The sequence below is a fragment of the Asparagus officinalis genome, unplaced genomic scaffold (assembly GCF_001876935.1).
Source record: "Asparagus officinalis unplaced genomic scaffold, Aspof.V1 AsparagusV1_Un3, whole genome shotgun sequence".
Classification (NCBI taxonomy): Eukaryota; Viridiplantae; Streptophyta; class Magnoliopsida; order Asparagales; family Asparagaceae; genus Asparagus; species Asparagus officinalis.
The window spans coordinates 80023-98451 of NW_017972269.1; the positions used below are offsets into that span (position 1 = coordinate 80023).

The following is an 18429-nucleotide window of genomic DNA, read 5'->3' on the forward strand; positions in this document are numbered from 1 at the left end:
GGCTGGAACAAGTTAATAGCGTGTCTCGACAAAAGTTATTTGCAGATATACATTCCGCAAAGTCGGGATACACATGTGCCAAAGTTGGGTATGGATGTGGATATACGTACGGATATATTTAGGGATATGCATGTGCAATACAACCGGATATAAGAAAAGTAAGATTGGAAAATAAGAAAAAAAAAAAAGCTTATTGATACAAGAGGATCCATTGATATGTCTACTAAATCTGAAAAGCAAAGACTACACTTTACATTTATTGATGGATCATCAAAATTAACCTTAGATCTAGTAATCATAAGATGAAATGTCAAGATCACACATTACATCTATTGATGGATTATTAAAATTAACCTAAGATCTATTAATCATAAAGATCAAAACAATTATGACGATAGGACCTACATATTACGTATAAATATTTAGCTCCGAATCGGTGTGTTTAAGGTACATGAGCACCCAGGATATGACTAAATATATATATATATATATATATATATTTTCCCCACAGATGTCATGTTAAAATTACATTTCTGACAAAATTAACTTATCGACTCTCACCAATAGAGCGATAAGTCCTCAAAATTGTCCTGATCGTAATATTTCTCTTGTCACGTTAAAATTACCCCTCTGACAAAATCAACTTATCGATTCTCTCAATAGAGCGATAAGTCCTCAAATTGCCCCGATCGTAATATTTCTCCTGTCATGTTAAAATTACACCTCTGACAAAATTAACTTATCGACTCTCCCCAATAGAGCGATAAGTCCTCAAAATTTCCCTGATCACAATATTTCTCCTGTCACGTTAAAATTACAGGCGCCGACGAGGAGTAACGCGTACTACTTCGAGATGAAGGTCACGAACGCTGGCGATAAGGGGCAGGTGTCGATCGGGTTCACCTGCCGAGATTACAATCTCAGGCGGCAGCCGGGGTGAGAGGCCAACTGATTCCTTTGTTTCCTTCATGGGTTTGCGGGGTTTTTAGCTCAATGTGGTGGGATTGAGGGGTAGATTAGAAATTAATAGTAATCTTGGGAAGGTTTCTGTAGTTTTAGATGGCCTAATCTTGGTTTGATGGCCTAATCTTGGTTTCCCTTTGATTTAAATACTAAGAGTATTTGATTAACTTATTGCAACTTTTTTTAATAGTAATCTTGGGAAGGTTTCTGTAGTTTTAGATGAACTGCATCTTACGCAAGATTAATGGGCTTACGCTTATCTTGATTGATTTCCTCATTTACATGACCTATTTCATTTGTGGAACGTGTTCGATGAAACTTATGCTTTGCAAGCATTTGTCTAATATAGGGAAACATTCAAGGTTCTCCTGCATTCAGTTTCTTCTTGACCCCTACTGTTGGACTCCTGCATTTTCTTGTAATAACATTTAAATCCTATCTTATAGCTGGGAGTCAAATAGTTGCGGGTATCATGGGGATGATGGCTTTATCTACCGTGGACATGGAAAAGGAGAAGCTTTTGGTCCAACGTATACAACTGGTGATACAGTTGGTGCTGGTATTAATTATGCATCACAAGAGTTCTTCTTCACGTAAGCTGGTTATCTTCGATTGTCAATCACGTCTGCCATTGTTATGCGCTACTTTCTCCATTGCTCTCTAATTGTTATTTTATTGCTCTTACAAAATTCGAGCAGAAAGAATGGGAAGCTGGTTGGAACTGTTGATAAGGATATTAAAGGCCCCTTATATCCGACTGTTGCTGTTCACGGCCAGAATGAAAAGTATGTCATACACCACTATTCTGAATCCCTTTAATCTATATAATTTAGAGTCCAAAAAATATAGCTTTCAGTGCCTTGTAGGATGATTAATTAGAATTTGATTCTAATATATCGCTTTGTGGTTTCGTGCACATTTTCAGAAATTGTGTTAGAAAAATCATATATATGCAGTTAGAAGACATGCTAGAGGACATGCAATTTCTGTCCTATTTTGGAAATTTGAGTTTCAGAAATGTTCCTTCTTTCTCTGAATGAGCAGCATGGGTAAATTTAGGTTCATAGCTTTGATGACTTTTTACTATCGATATTGTATACATGTAACTTATGTTTTTGGCTGCTGGGGCTGTGGACAAAACATAAATGAATTATATGCTAGTAAACAAATCACACGAAATTACGCAACATGGATACCTACAATATATATTATTGATGCAACATGGATGCCTGTAATATATATTATTGTACATGTTAGCTAGGCTAACCAAAACCGATGTGCTATTTAATGTATTTATTTGTGCATGAACTAGAAATTTGTATGGGTTTCTGTGGGCACTTAACCGGCTAAACCAAATAATACACAAATAAACCAGCCGGCTACATATATGCTTTCAACATAACCTAAACCTATGTGTCTGATAAATTGTTAGATATAAAATGCCTAATACTACATTTTTGGTGTTACTTTTCCTCAGATCAAAATGGTTTCAGGAAAGTTTCTTCCCAAAGCACATTTGTAGAAGTTGCTTATTGGTAGTTGTGGTGTTTGATGGAATTTATATATCATGCATCCAAGTTTCTAAAACACAGCTTAAATGAATGGTCAATGATAAGACACAAAATAGCCTCAACAACAGTAGGTATGCATACCATGGTTGAAAATGTCTTATGCCTGATATCTTAACAACAAGCAGAAGCACATAAAATTGCCTCCTTTAGACTGCCGATTGAAACGGCAAACTGTATTTTCAGAGAGCAGAAGGGTCATAAGGTCTTTGATCTGCCATTGGATGGGCTGAAAGAGCCATGAACAGGTGGGTAGCTGTGTTATGGGATGCTGAGGCTGGTGTCAATTTATACATCCATGTGCCCATAAGTGTCTGATCAGAGAAGTTCCCCAAAAATGATCCATGTGTAGAACTTAATCTTATAGCTCAAAATATTTAGAGTTCCAAACATGGCTATGTACTCAGATCCATACCAATATTTTCATTGGTTGATAGAAACGATGTAAACATTTACTTGGCATGTTTGTCATCAAGAACTTTCGTATGGATTCTTAGCTCTGAAGTGGAAAGGTGGTCATTGTGCGATGATATTATTCTTGAAGAAAATTTGTTACCTTTCATGTTAAAATTTGATGTTGCTCTGTTTATGGTTACAATTATTATTCAAGCTAATGTTTTTCAATAATTGTAAGTGATTTTGATTGGTTATTGCGTCAGGGTGACTGTTAACTTTGGGCAGCAACACTTCCTGTTTGATATTAAGGTATGTGGCAAACGTTTATTGGTTTCTGTTGAACATTCTGCAGCAGTTTAATTGATGAACACCTTTTCCCTCTATGTTTATGAAATGCTACATTTCTGTAAATATTCAGAATTTTTTGAATGACTACGTAACTGTTTACTTGTTCGTGCTGTATAAGATATATAATTGGGAGATTTCAGATATGAGTTGTAGTATTTGGTTATTTGGTACCATCTATTTATTCTTTCGATACATGATTCAAATATGAAAAGATATAGCCCATTGTAAGAAGACTTGGGACTTGTCCTTTTCTTCTGTTAATTTTTCTAATTTGCATTATGTCATCATCATCTTGTCAGCAGTATATGTGTTTTGTGATTCTTTTAGACCCCTTCTGGTGACTTTTCAAAATCTGTTGTTTTTTAATTGTATGCAGACTTATAGATCGGAGGAAATACTAAAGCAGCGGAAGTTGTTTGAGAAACTACCATTGCCACCAAATGTTAGTCACTGGTATGTCTTCGAAATCTAAGTGATGACATTTCAACAAGAGGTTAACATTTTCTCAGTGCAACTCATGTAGATTGATGTCATATTAGGCAGGAAGAAGAAGAATTTTCTTATGTGATGGCAATGTACAGATGGGAGAAGCATCTTTTTCTAGATTTACATGAAACTTCTGTTTCATTCTCTCTCTCTATATATTATTTATAATAACTTCACAAATGGTTATCTGCATCTTTCATATTATCTATAAAAACTTTATGATATTTCAACCAATGAAAATTACAAGCACCCGTATTGGGTGTCTATTTCTTCTCCTCCCTGTGTGCTTATGAGCATGCACAAATGCATGTGTGCATACATTTACATGTCTTTACTAGTTTTCTTCCTCCTGTCACTTCGAAAGATATATACAGATTAGTGTGAGAGATGTGGACAAATATATCCCACATAAGTTGCTATATCTGTCTTTATTCAGAATTGGCTTACTGTTGCAAGATGCCTTGATTGAGGTTTATGTAACTTGTCCAAAGTTTATTTGTGGAGATAGTGTTAGCCAATACCACTATTGTTTTTAATGGTGGGCAAATAATCCCTCAGTGTTTCATTAATAAGAGTAATGAACTATAAAGATACTAAATAAAGCATTCTCCCCACAGAATGCACGTAAAATGCTTTTAAAAAAGAAAAAAAGGTACTGATATTGAAGCTTGGTTAAGGATGCGTAGGCTGGATAGGGCACTATTTGTTGTTGGCTTTTCCTTTAAGATCGTCCATGAGCGCGTCTTGCTCTACATGCTGTCGATTACCATAGTCTTGATAAACTTGCAGTCCCAATTCAGTCTGGGTGAACTGTGCAAAGAATCTGGCTGGGTGGTGTGCTGCCTTTCACATCTTCTAACCGTGAATCTATCCAGAATGTGAAATCGGTAAGCATCTGAAGAAGAGTATGTGGTGCCAAGATAACAATATTCCTAAAAATTTCGATTATACCCCTACCCAAAACTAACCTATCTAATTCAAGGTCAGACTACTGGAGGTGCAAAAAAGCTCATAGACTCTGCATAGAGATGAAATCGTTGTACCATCTTATTGTTTGTCTGAGTTAACTATCTATTGCGCCTCTTAAACAATTTCTAATGGTAGAAGATTATGTATCATATCCTCTCTGTGAAGCTCCTTGATTTGATCTTGGTGGTTGTTAGAACATTGTATTTCCACCTCCATTTTGATTCAGCTATGAACTTCACTCAACTTTCGTTATCCTTTTATTTTCCCAGGGCCTGCTTGATCTGATGATTGTTTTTCTAGTGTAGTACATCATATCAGGGCGAATCAGCATTACAAAATGTTGTAGTTATCATGTCAATTGTCAATGTTGGATATGCCATGTTTCACCAGTGCCCATCACACAATCTTTATGCGAGTTACACCCATCATGATACTCAACCAACCCTGTATCACATAGCTTACTGGACTTAATGACTAGGTTAAGTTTAATTGTTTCTTGCAATATGACTATTTTAATTACATCCCAAGGATGCACTTTGATTAAGTCCATCATAAATAACTTCAGTGACTACTTAATCTGTCTTTATCATCGCCATTAAATCACTACTTTGTGATATGGTATCTGTTATTTCAAGTGTACATAACTTTATCTTCGTTTCTTGCAGGATCGTTCGTTCCTATTTGTTACATTATGGTTATCAAGATACCCTGAGTTCATTCGATGCTGAAAGTGAGAATTCTTCTTTGAGGAACCCTACAGCCCAAGAAAATGGCATCAGTGAACAAGAAGATGCTTATGCGCTAAATCACAGAAAAAATCTGCGCCAGGTATCAGGAAGTATAACCTTTGAGAGTGAGAGATGACTACAATCTGTCAGTTAGCATCTATTTGATCATTTATTCTCGCAAGAAGCCTCCTTACAGAGTGAATTTTTCACTTGAATTCCTTTGTCTACAATGTTTTGAGTTATATGCTAGACTAAGTGGTGATTATTCTTGAGGTTTTAAACAGAGTTAGATGAAAGGCTAGTGTGTTTCATCACGCAGTAATAATAATAAAGCATGTTCATTTTAAAATCAATTTTTATTTCACACATATTTCCCATTTTCTGCATGTCATTGACTTGACATATTTCAAATTGGAAACAAAATCTTTCTTTTTGATGTTGTCCTATGGTTCGCCACTTCCAAGCATTCATGTTATTTTCTTCTTTTTGCTTGTATGCGTCTTCTGCCAAGTTGCGTGGGTACGGGTGCGGGTACGGGTGGGTGTTCATATGCAGGTATGGGACACGACAAAATTGTAAAATGTGAGGTACAGGGACACAGCTGAAACTCATGGATATAATCATAGTTCCCAGCTATATGTGGACATGAACTTTTTATATCATAGTTCTTAAGGTTGAAATGGACTCGACCCTTATCCAACAAGTTGCAAAAATAGATGTGAAGTGTAGGATATATATTCAAGAAGTGCAAGATCGAGTGTTTTTAAATTCAACATGCATTGTATAATTGAGTACATAGGTTTTCTGTAGGATCATTTTTCTTTGCATCATGTGTTTTTCTGTAAGATCAATTTAGATTTGATAAATTTATTGTCTTTACTTCTTTTTCTAAACTTTTCCTTGGAGAATTTTCGATGGTTGCTTCTTAGTTGCATGAGCTTAAACTGCACGACCAAAACCTTTTAATTCTTAGCTGTTATTAAAAATTCTGGGTTTTTTTTTGTGTGCCAGGCTCCTCTTTTTTCCATAAATCATTTGCAAAAAATTTTGTAGCAGGGTCGTTGATGTTAGATTGACAGCCATACAGTTTTCAGTTGTTCGATGGACCATTCTTGCTCGATACCTAACTCCATTTGTGAGGAAATGCACAACTGATCATGATAATTTGTAGTTTACAGTATGGTGGCTGATTTTCTCTGTCGTTCACTTGTCATGTGATTTGCACCTAATTTCATATGTGGTTTGACATAGAAATCCCTACATGGTTTGATATGATATGAATAATCCATGAAAGAAATCCACACCTTAAACGTCTCTTATTTATTTATCTTTAGTAAAAAGTTTGGATTGGAGGGGTATCTGTGGCATTGTAGGCCTTTTTATCCTTTTCATATGTAGCTTTCCATGGACAGAGGAAGCAATCATATTGTCTTCGTTTATATTGACTTATTTCTTTCTCTTAGCTCCATCATGTCCTCCTTGTTTGCATTCTACTCTGCACACCTTGCATATCTAAATCACATGTATATAAGTAACTAACTACTAAGTAACTCACTTTCTGTAGGATCACCAATGCTTCTTAGTCTGTTTTGATAGTTTAAATTGACCCCATGTTACTTCCTTTCCTCTATTGATCTCCTCAGCAAGCATCAAAGTCATCTTCCTCTTGTTCAACTCTCCTTCATTTCGTACGTCTCCCATAATTTTCATATTTAATGAAAATACACGAGGTTCAAGATGGATGGTTTTATTAAAACTAGTCTTTATATTTCTTGGGGAATCTCGACTCTATTTATTTTTAGTCTATTATATGATATTCCTTTCCTCTGCGTCAAGCTAAGTATGCCTCATTTTGCTGGTTGGTTCATTTTCTGTATAGCTTTCGCTCCGATAAATGCTTTACCAGTTGTTTCCCAGTTATATTACCGGATACCTTTGAAGAGACGGTGTTAGACTTAGATCTTACTTCCTGTCAAACTAAAGAATAACCAGAAAGCTAATAGGGGTTGAGTCTGTTAAAATAGAAGGGGTCTTTTATAGGATCTATCAAGGATAGTAAAGTCCTTACTGGGTCGTCCCTTCACATTGATTTGGATCTTGCTCCATCGAGTATTGAACCCATAAATTAGTGAGTCAGGAAGATTATCAGAGTTTCCCTCACTTTATAGTACACTTTATACTCAACTGGGACAACACTGCCTGGTTTATTGTTTGAAAGAAATCATAATTCTTTTTTCTTTTGGTTTCCTGTACTAATTGTTCATCCGTTCCAAAACAATTATCAATTGTTGATGATCGTTTGATCTTATGGTGAATTTGTTGTGCTGTCATTTCTCAGTTTGATCCATTAAGTGTCAGGTTTTGGACTCGGCATATTGTTATTTATATATCTTTCCTTTTACTGAGCATCATGAGAACTAATCAACTTTATCATGAAAATGTTACTTCCTCAGTAAGCTTCATCTGACTAGTTATTTTTTCTGTTTAAGCTCATCAGGAAGGGAAACATAGATTCTGCATTTCGTTATCTTCGAAATTGGTATCCTCAGGTTGTGCAGGTATGACTTATATCCTTTATGTTAATTGTAAAATAACTGTTTTTTAGACTACTAAAACTTGCTACAACTGCACTTAATTTTTTTTCTTTGAAACCTAAATTGAGGTGATTATAATAATATACATTTGAAAAAGGTATATAACAAGAAGGATGACGTTTACAATGAAGTCGTTACTCAACATCTTGGGATCGGTGAATTTATTTTTCCGTCATGCTCTGTTATGTGTATCATGTCAATTAAGTAACAATTAATATCCTTTATGATTATTTTCATTGTGTTTACAGGTCAATTTTTACTCCTTACTCCATTGACTATAATTCTATCTCATTGTAACATGCCCAAACCTTCTCAATTGGCTCACTTAGGTGCAGACTCTAACTTATGACGAATTCACTCATTGTCTAATCCCTCAACTTATTGCTTTAAAAAAGGCATAAAACCACATGTAGACTATTCTCACTCGTTAAAATGGTTCATGGGAAGATAACAAAAGTGTTTGGAAAAGAAGTGATAGACGAAGTGCTACGTGCTAAGATCTTTCGTGTCCAGTAATTGTCTTCAATTGCAGTTAGCATGCACAGCCTTCTCATGTTCCCTTGGTGGAGGCTTCATGTGCAGTGTGCTGTCTGTGCAGGTCCTATCCAGCAAAATAACTCAATCTCCTTTTATCTTTATTTATAGGAATGCTCCTCTTCTCTTATCCATAGTTTCATTTGCTTAGCTAGTCACTGCTCATCCTGACTCCTGAGTAAAGAGTTTCTTTGTCATTACTTATAGTCTTATATAATATTGGTTTGTTTTGCATATAATCCCAACTCATTCTATTTTCGTTACACCCTCAAATCTAAATATTTGTCAATTTACCCTCTAAATCTCACACATTAATTCAACATACCCCTCAACTACTAACATTATCAAATCTTAAGCGGTTGTTAGGTGAAATTTCACTTTTAACCCTCCCATCAGTCGGATATAATTCAAAACATAAGCTAAATTAGTCTAGAAAAGCCTAAATTAGGAAACGTTCCTTGATACTGAGCTTTGAGACATTATCTATATATAAAACTTAACCATATGATAAAGTTTGTTTTGACCATTCTTAATGCTTCAGCTAATAATAAATTAAGAGGATGCAACTGATGTAATATTTTGGTGTTACAACATACAAACAGATACAGCATGCACCTTGCTCATTATACTGTTATCTTGAAATGAAATTATAGTACTGGTATTTCAATCCCTTCTGTACTTATGAGTTAGTTTGTATTTTAGTTGGCTCAAACTGCATTTCATTTATCTAGTTCCCCGTTATTTTTGCTGAGATTAGCATAAGTAATCCACGCCTTTTATTTGTCATTTTCTTGTTAACAAATAAGGAAAGTGCATCAATACCCCTCTATTTTTAAATTTAATCCATGTTTTTATCATGAAAGCTGTAACTAAAATGAAAATGATCCTGCCCTTTACAGGTGGAGACATCAGCAATTTGTTTCTTACTTCATGCCCAAAGGTTTATTGAACATATTCGGGTAAGTCTATATTTTTTATGTGGTTGCATCAGTTCATCATTTTGTTTTAGTTCGTTTGATTTTAGCAAATAAATTTTAATTCTTGTAACTCTTAACAGTTTCTGATATTTTTCAAGTGGCAGTTTCATGTTTCCATGATATCTACTTTTGTACAGCTCTTGAATGCTTGAGGCACTGAACATATCTGTGAGAATATGGCAATTGCTCTGTCTCTGTGCATGTATGCGTGCATCTCTTACTTTTCTTATTTTCTTAAAGAAGGTGGGGGGTTCAGCATGAAAGGATCATTGTGCTTGCTGCTCCTCACTAGATGCAGTTGTTCTAAATCACCAATATTCGTCGCTTGGAAGAATTTTAAAAAAAGGCATATCTAGGAAAAGGGAACTAGCCCATTAGCTAGATCTAAAAGTACAAGGGGTTACCACAGATCTATGCCGAAGTGTTGACGGTGATTCTCAAATATCGTAGAACAGAATGTGATACGATGAGATAGAATGCAATGGAAACGAAGACATGGAAGGGGTTATACCTACCCTTAATGATCAAAGCGAGCCCTTGCAATTACTTAGAAGTACATTTTGTGCAACAACCCTTCCTAAATAGAAAATGATCCTGTGATCCTGAACCGATCATACCTGGGATCGCAAGTCCCAAGTTTGTCTATGAAGAGTTGATATATTAGTTTCTATAATTGATTTCTTCTGTGTAATACTAATTTATAGGGCTTCATTGATAAGTGCTACAAGATCTCATGCATTGGAACGCATGGTGATAGACCTGAATCCATTAGTATGGAACATTTTCTTTTCCAAGTGAAATCCCCTAGGGAAGAAAGTGGACCTCCTACCAGCAGGCAACTGCTCATGTTCTCTGATGATAATGGGCATAGAAAGCCTGAAATCTGCTAACTTCCTGCAACCAAATCAAATTACAAAGGGGAGGAAAGGCTGGAGGAGCTAGAACACTTACAGTGGCTAGCGAACACTTAAATACCAAATCTCATTCAATTTAAATGCAAAGAGAAAGTAGCTCATTAGTATTTTCTCTTTTGAATATTTAAGTTGGACTACTGGGGCTATAATTTTCTTCTTGAAATGTTGATGGGAAGAAAGAATAGAATTTGTTTAGTATGTCAAGCAACTATAATAAAAAGTTAGAACTTCAATTTGAGTTTGTCGCACCTATCCTTGTACCTTCAATTCATCATACATTGGGAAGTTGTCTTCCTCAATTGAGTCAAGAGTAAATGTTCAATGGCGGGAAAAGTGACATTTGGGATATAGGCTGCCATAAAGGCTGCCCAATATTTTTATACTTTTGCTTCAACCTTATTGTTCTTTAATATAACATTATTTTGTACTGTTTCACACTATTTGATGCTTGTAAGCTTTATCATTTCCATGTATAATTAATTTACATATTGAAAGAATATGATAGTATACATATTAGCTTATATAATAGAAAATCATTTAGGAAAATAGCTTTAGTAATTGGAATATTGCTAGGATAGGGGATATACTACGCGGTTTGGTAGGATGCAATAGGAAGGGTTGCAACTGAAGTTGCATGCAACGAAAGATGGAAGTTGCATTTTTGTTCAATTGCAAGTGTTTGTTTCATTGCAACTATAATCGAAAATGCTCCTCTACTTGCAGCTTTCAATTTATGCAAATTGGAGCATAATTTGCAGTCCAACCTTGTTGCAAGCAACCCAAATTTATAATTAAAAAACCATAATCTCAAAATTGTTATTTAAAATTTCAAATATTATTTCTTAGTATTAAATTTCAAATATGGTTATTTAAAATATTATATTGTTTGAAAACTATTATTTTTATTGAACTTTTTTTTCTTTGGAAACCATTATTTCTCATAAAATATTTTTTTATAAAGTTTATTTTTTATAAATACATTCTGTATAACATGTATTTTTTTAGTTAAATGTAACTTCTTCCATAAAATACTTTTTGAAAAACAATGTTTTTCAATAAATATTTTTTTGGAAAAAGCACTACATGTAAAAAATATTTTTTTGAAAAATGCATTTAAAAAAAACATATATATGTCATAAAAATTTTAATTTTTTTGGGAAAAGGTTACTTTTGAAAGTGTTGTTTTCATAAAATATAATTTTTCGAAAGCTATTATGTTACAAAAAATTATTAATTATTAGAAAATAATATTTTTAGAAAAAAATATATTAAAAATATTTTTAATTTTGTGAAAATAAATGTTCTAAAAAAAGTATTATTTTGCTAAAGAATATTATTTCTCAAAAGTATTTATTTTTCATTTATTCTTGTTTTTTCAAATAATCTTAAAAGAAACATTATTTTTGAAAAATTAAATATGATAAAAATAAAACATAACTAATAATTCAATTTATTAAAAGTAAAAAAGCAAGTTGAATATGAAAAGTTACAAAGAGAACCAAACAGCTATAGCTACAACGTTGTAAAATTTAAAAATTAAACATGACAATTGCAATTGCAATTGCATGCAAGAATTGTTGGAAAGGTTTAGTTGCGTGCAAATGGTAGTCAAATTGCAACTGTAGTTGAATTGCAACTACTGGTGCAAGCTAACTCAATTATATATTAAATGAAGGCGTCCATGTTTGGTGCGTGACAATATGATGTTTTTTGTATTATATAAGCTTTCTGGAACTCACTATCTTATATAAACCGATATTAAAAATTGGAAAGTGGTGATTTATTCTGATTTGCAGAAACATTTAGCGGTTGTTAGGTAGATTGCAACTGTAGTTGCAATACAACATGTGTGAAATGGAGGAGTCTTAAATTGGTGCATGAAAATGTGATGCCTTTTGTAATATATAAGCTTTCTAGAAATTACTATATTATATGTAAGGGCCTGTTTGGTTGGGAGTGAAAACCCAAACAATGGGTTTCCACCTCAACCATAGAAATCTAACTTCTTAAGATAACTGCTCTTCTATCATTTGTTTGGGGGTAAAATAGTAGGAGAAGAGCTTCTATAAAGTACATGATTTGACAAGCAAAAGTGGAAAAAAGTTTTCACCGACATGGGACGAAAGTCTACTTTTTTTCAAAAATTTTAATAGGAGAGCATCACCCCCGTTTCTACAAAGTTTCTTGATAATAAACTCCCTTCCAATCAAAAGAAACATTTGAAATTTCTTCTATCCCCCTCAAAAAGGGTTGAACCAAACACAAAAACATAATTCTAATAAATTGTTGGAAATGGCAAGAATTGTATTTTTTTTTTCATAAAAAGGGTTTTCTAGCAATTTTTAGAAAAAAACAGCCCCTAAATCAATATTAGAATTTTGCTAGTGGTGATTTATTCTGATTTGCTAAAATATTTCAAAAAATTTATATTTTTCAATAAGAAAATTTAGCAGCAAGTAATATTTGGAAGAAAAAAATTTAAAAAAAAACTTCTTTGACAAAATAATATTGTTTAAAAAATAATTATATTTTTTGAAAACTTTTATTTTGGAAAAGCATTTTTTTCAGAAATTAATATTTTTGAATGGAGTAAATATTTTAAAAACAAGTAATCTATTTTTTGGAATAACTACATTTTAAAAATAATTTTAATTATAAAAGTATAAAAAATGAATTCTAGACAATTTTTTAAATATTTAATGAATTTCTTATATTTTTTAAGTTCTAAATAATTGATTTTTTATAATACATTTACGTTGGTTGCAAATAAAGTTGAAAGTGCAACTTGCGCTCAGATTTATGTAAGTCGTAAGCTGCAACTTGGTTTTTTTTTGGGGTCTGCGGGGAGAGAAGGAGAGAGAAAGGGGGGGGGGGGCGGTGCGGGCGGCAATTGTTGCAATTGCCAACATCTAGTTGCAATGAAACAAACACTTGCAGATGGACAAAAGTGATCCGGGTGCATGCAACTGCAGTTGCAACCTAAAAAACACCCGTAATGTACCCATTACATGGTTAGAGTTGAGCTCCCTATTAGTGCAATATTGGCAACGCTGCGTATGGCATCTTTATTAGCAACACTTTATCTTTTGCTTAACTTGCATGATTTGTTGAGTTAATGACGTGTCTACCTTCTGTTCTTGTTGGTGGCATGTTACGACATGCTGTAAGGTGGAAAAGGAATATTATATAGATGTTGTTAAGGCATCTGTGATTGGCTTTCTAAACTTAAAAGCTCATGGCTAGCTGGCACATAACAAAACCATTTTTCAGTCACATAGCAAGTTGGTAGATAACTGAACCTTTCTTGAGTCTCAGTTTACACTAACGCATGGAACAATTCTCTAAGTTTCTCTAGACTAGTAAAGAGTCTTAGTGAAAGGATAACATGGTATAGTTAGCCATTAGTATTTACATGTTGACTGGGAAAAATCTAGCAAGAGGTAAGATGATACAATTGCTGTAGATAATCATGTCCATTTGTGAGAGTCAGACCATTGCCACAAGCAGCTAGAGTCACATTCTCAATGTGATTTTCTCTTCCACCCCTTTTCTAGTGAAGTTAGCTAATCACTAGTTTCACATTTGCTGTTATGGAGAAGACACTGCCTGGATATCATTTGTTGGTTTTTGTACTTGTCAGGCACCATCATTTATTGTCTTTGTGGGTGAACGAAGTTTTAGAGAAGCTTATGTGATGCAATTAAGTGAATTTGGAAAGTATTCACTTGAAAACATTTTAACTTTCTAGTAATAAACTACTCATGTTACTTTCTAATAGTTCAAAAGTAATTGCATGTTGACCGGGGGAAGTCTAGACAAGACACAAGAGGTAAGATGATACAATTGCTGTAGATAATCATGTTCATTTGTGAGAGTTGAACGTTTGCTAGTAGCAGCTATAATCCCACTGTGGAAGTAATTTTTCTCGCAATCCTTTTATTGGAAGTTTGCTAATCACTAGTTTAAACATTTCCTATTATGAAGAAAACACTGTCTAAATAGTAAATATCCTGTGTTGGTTTTTCTTCATGTGCCAGACCATAATTTCCTATTATGAAGGAGACACTGTCCGAATAGCATTTGTTGGTTTGTGTACTATTTATCGCTATTGTGGGTGCATGAGGTTTTAGCCGACCTTATGTGATATAATTCATGGATTTGGAAATTGGAAAGTATTTTCTTGAAGAATGCTAACATTCTACTATTCTAGTATGTAATAAACTACACATATAACTTTTTAATAGTTTAAAAAAATTTATGGAGCCTGTTATCATGACATTTTGTAGAGTTGGGAATAAGGCAAATGTTTTATATCTTGAGAGTTCGACACCAAAACGTTAGTTTGTCACTTGTTCTATGGGAATGATAGCAGTAGATAGGCATAGAGATTGGACCTTACTAATGAGATCATATCAAGTGGCAACTTGTTCTATGGGAATGGAAGCAGTAGATGAATATAGACAGTGGACCTTACTAATGATATCATATCAAGTGGCATTACATGCTTAATCTACTTCAGTGCCCTTTCTAGCTATGATAAGCATTCTGGAAAGAATTTTCTAATGATGATTAAGGTTTACTTATCTTTGTGCCACTATTTTTCTCCTAAAATTTTAATATGCTGAATACAAAACCCTACTTTTCCTTTGTTATCTTCTTTTCTCTGAGCATTCTCCTAGATAATAGATTGGGGGTAATTGTTATATCACAAACAACTGCTTGTCAATATTTTATTCAAATCCAAGTCATGAGAACACGACGATCTTCTATCTTGATTGTTCAAATTTTCTTTATTTAGTCTTTTTGGCAAGTCATCATTGATAAGTGGCACTAGAGATCAGAAATTTGGTGAAACTGGTCCGATGTTCAAGTGCATTTCAAGTATTCAACTAGTATTGATTTATATCTGTTATCAGTTTTGTTATATAAACTTCTTTGTCTTATCTTTTTATGTTTGGTGAATAGGATAATCAACTGCTGGATGCTGTGAATTATGCTCGTACAGAATTGAACAAGTTTTTGAAAGTTGAACCCTTTGAAGGAATGCTTGAGGTATTGCTTAGAAGTTCTTATTTAATCTTTAGTATCAGTAATGATTGTGGCAACTTTCTTTAAGGATACCTGGCCACTCGATTAGTATGCTTACTCACTATGAGGCATTAAATTTTGATGGAGGATATGGGTAATAAGATTTAACATTGTATTAATAAGTGCTCAGTTTATAAAGCGCACTTGTGCAGTGTGTGGTGCAAGACAGATTCGATTAGTTTAAGATTTTTTTGAAGGATCTGATTATTTTTTGTTTAGATATTTGATTAGCATGAAGTTGTTATTTAGCTATTGGAGTTTATTTTGTTAGGGTTTATATTTGATGTTATCTACTAGTTAAGAATTTATTAATCATTAGAATTTTTTTTAAGTCCTATAAATATGATTGTATTTTAGTCCTATAAATATGATTGTACTAGTCATATGTTTATATGAGAATCCTGCACGTGAATTGAAACGAGTATGTAGCATATAAATTGCCCGGGACTGAAGCCCAACAATTGTATTTTTTTTTTCTTAAGGAGTTTTTAGATATTAGTCCCTTAAAATCATTAGTATTTTGATATTAGTACCCCAAATTACCTTAATATAGTGAATTCTGTTAGTTTTACTGTTCAAAACCCTCAACCATGGTTGGATTAACACTACCCATGGATGGGAGAACTACCATAATATCCACCCCAGTTTAATTGTTTTTGAGAGAAGAAGAAAGGCGAAATGGGTTGGTCTTTCATTAAACGGGTATGGATTGAGGGGGCTCTTAATGAGTTAGGCTTTAATTGGTTGTGGGTTTGGGTTAGTTAATTAAGGGGCATAATTGTCCATTAAAGAAAGTGGTTGAAGTAATTGGTTTATTCCCCCACAGTTTTAACAACAGACTACATGGGCTAATAACGACATATTAAGGTAATTTGGGGGACTAATATCAAAATGCTAATGATTTAAGGGACTGATATTTAAAAACTCTTTTCCTTAAATAAGGAGTACAAATTTCAATACTTAGTTATTTATTTATTTATTTTGCTTTGTCCAAATAAATCTCCTGCACATATCTCCATCGTCCTAAATATGGAAACTAACTTCCTTATGGGAAACCATTAATTTTTCTTAGAAGCATGAAAGGAGTGCTTTATATTGCAATTAATGAACAGAATATTGATGGAGTATTGTACTTACTATGGTTAATAACATTTAACATTGTGCACCCTATGAAACTATAAGTTCCATATGAGAAACCATTGATTATGCTTTTAGAAGAGACAAAGTTGCGGCATAAGTATGGTTCTGTTCTCCTTGCAGGATGCCATTGCATTGCTAGCATATGACAACCCTGCAAAGTCATGCGTTGGATATCTCCTGAAACAAAGCCAACGGGAATTCGTCGCAGATGCTGTAAATGCAGTTATTCTCTCAACAAATCCCAATACGAAGAATGTCGAAAGCTGTATGTACTCATGCATGGAGAAGTTGCTGAGACAGCTGACTTTGTGTGTTTGGGAGAGGAGGGCTTTGAATGAGAACCAAGGAGAGGCTTTTGATCTTCACAGAGAACAGCGCAGATGGGGATGGAAGACCCTAGACGATTGATCATAGAGTAATCTCAAGTTTGTTTTGGTACAGTCGCATTTTGTCGGGGGAGGACGGAGGGAGTTTTAAGTTGGATAAATGTACTGCCTGAAGGTCAGTTTGGTACGCTACATTAGTGACTGTTGCTGTAAACATTTTGAAGTGGTGATGTTTCTGCACTCCCTGCAACTTCAAATTGTAAAGCTTGTAAACAAAAAACAAGGGGAAAAAATTCAGCTGCACGAGTACAAAACTTTTGCTTTTCTCGCCCTGGAGTTGAATTACATGTTGAAAGTAGAACGCCTTATTTTATTTTATTTTGCTTGGTCTGCAATACTTGAAAGGTTTTATTTTTGGTTATTTTTGACTCGAAATAATTCAAGATCAAGTTAATAAAATGTTTCAGGCGAAATTGAATGAAGTGATGAATGTACGTTAGTCACCTATTGGCGACGCTTGGTCTTAAAGGTGGCGGTTTCAGGTGGTTTGAGTTGGACAGAAAGTACGCTATTCCAGCCAAAACGACTTCCCCGCTGCGGGAGAGATCACAGTGAGAGAAAAGCGTGAGGTCCGATCTATTAACTCTTTTTCGAAATTGATGTCTTAGTAGCGGAGCTGAGGGGTGTCCGTTCGGCCTGACCTGGAAAACCGGGATCGGGCCGGGCAAAACTGAAGCCTGGACCTGGGCCCGGGTGCCCAGGGCCTGAGCGGGCCGTGCTTCGGGCTGGTCCGTTTTTTTTTAATTTTTTTAAATTTAAAAAAAACAAAAAATCATAAAATATATATAAAAATTACAGAAAATAACATAAATTTTTTAATAACTTGAAATGACATAAATTACAAGTGCAAAAAATTATAAAAATAAAAGATGATAAAAATAATTTCTTTATTAATAATCACTAAATCCTTTACAAGTATAAATTTATTTCGAAATTCATTGCATCACAATAGATGAGTAAATCTCAACTAGGTTCGCACATACTCACCCATATCACTATCATTTGTAACTTTTTCCGAAATAATTCATTACAAATTTAAAGCTAAGAAATAAAAATTATAATTTGATGAATATTTAATCTTTATATCTATCTGCTAGTCCCAACTCTTTAAATTTATCTTCAATTATAACAATCCGATCTGTGCCTTGTGTTCGCTTCTCGTACCTCCACCAATCTTGTAAGCACATCACCGTTTGTACAATATACAGATCTAAGCATGTCATGTGGTCGTTGATCAAACGTCCTGCTGTGCTGAAGGCGGATTCCGAAGCTACCGTCGAAACCTGCACTGATAGTAAGTCACGAACCATGATGAAAAATATATGGTATGAAACAGAT

The 18429-nt window shown here is 34.1% G+C and overlaps 1 protein-coding gene across 1 annotated transcript; it reads left to right on the forward strand.

Annotated features, from left to right (window-relative positions):
- Positions 1-73: 73 nt before the first annotated feature.
- On the forward strand, positions 74-17409 carry LOC109827031 (ran-binding protein 10-like). Its single transcript, XM_020393999.1, has 11 exons — positions 74-88; positions 821-936; positions 1410-1556; positions 1662-1748; positions 3191-3236; positions 3652-3728; positions 5396-5558; positions 7948-8016; positions 9486-9545; positions 15443-15529; positions 16826-17409. Exons 1-11 carry the CDS (start codon positions 74-76, stop codon positions 17111-17113), a joined length of 1155 nt encoding a protein of 384 aa, XP_020249588.1. The 3' UTR covers positions 17114-17409.
- Positions 17410-18429: the final 1020 nt, after the last annotated feature.

Bases quoted from the DNA above. Each gene is read 5' to 3' on its own strand.
- LOC109827031 (XM_020393999.1), top strand. The intron at 937-1,409 runs GTGAGAGGCCAA...CCTATCTTATAG, and splicing joins AATCTCAGGCGGCAGCCGGG to CTGGGAGTCAAATAGTTGCG. The intron at 3,729-5,395 runs GTATGTCTTCGA...CGTTTCTTGCAG, and splicing joins CCACCAAATGTTAGTCACTG to GATCGTTCGTTCCTATTTGT.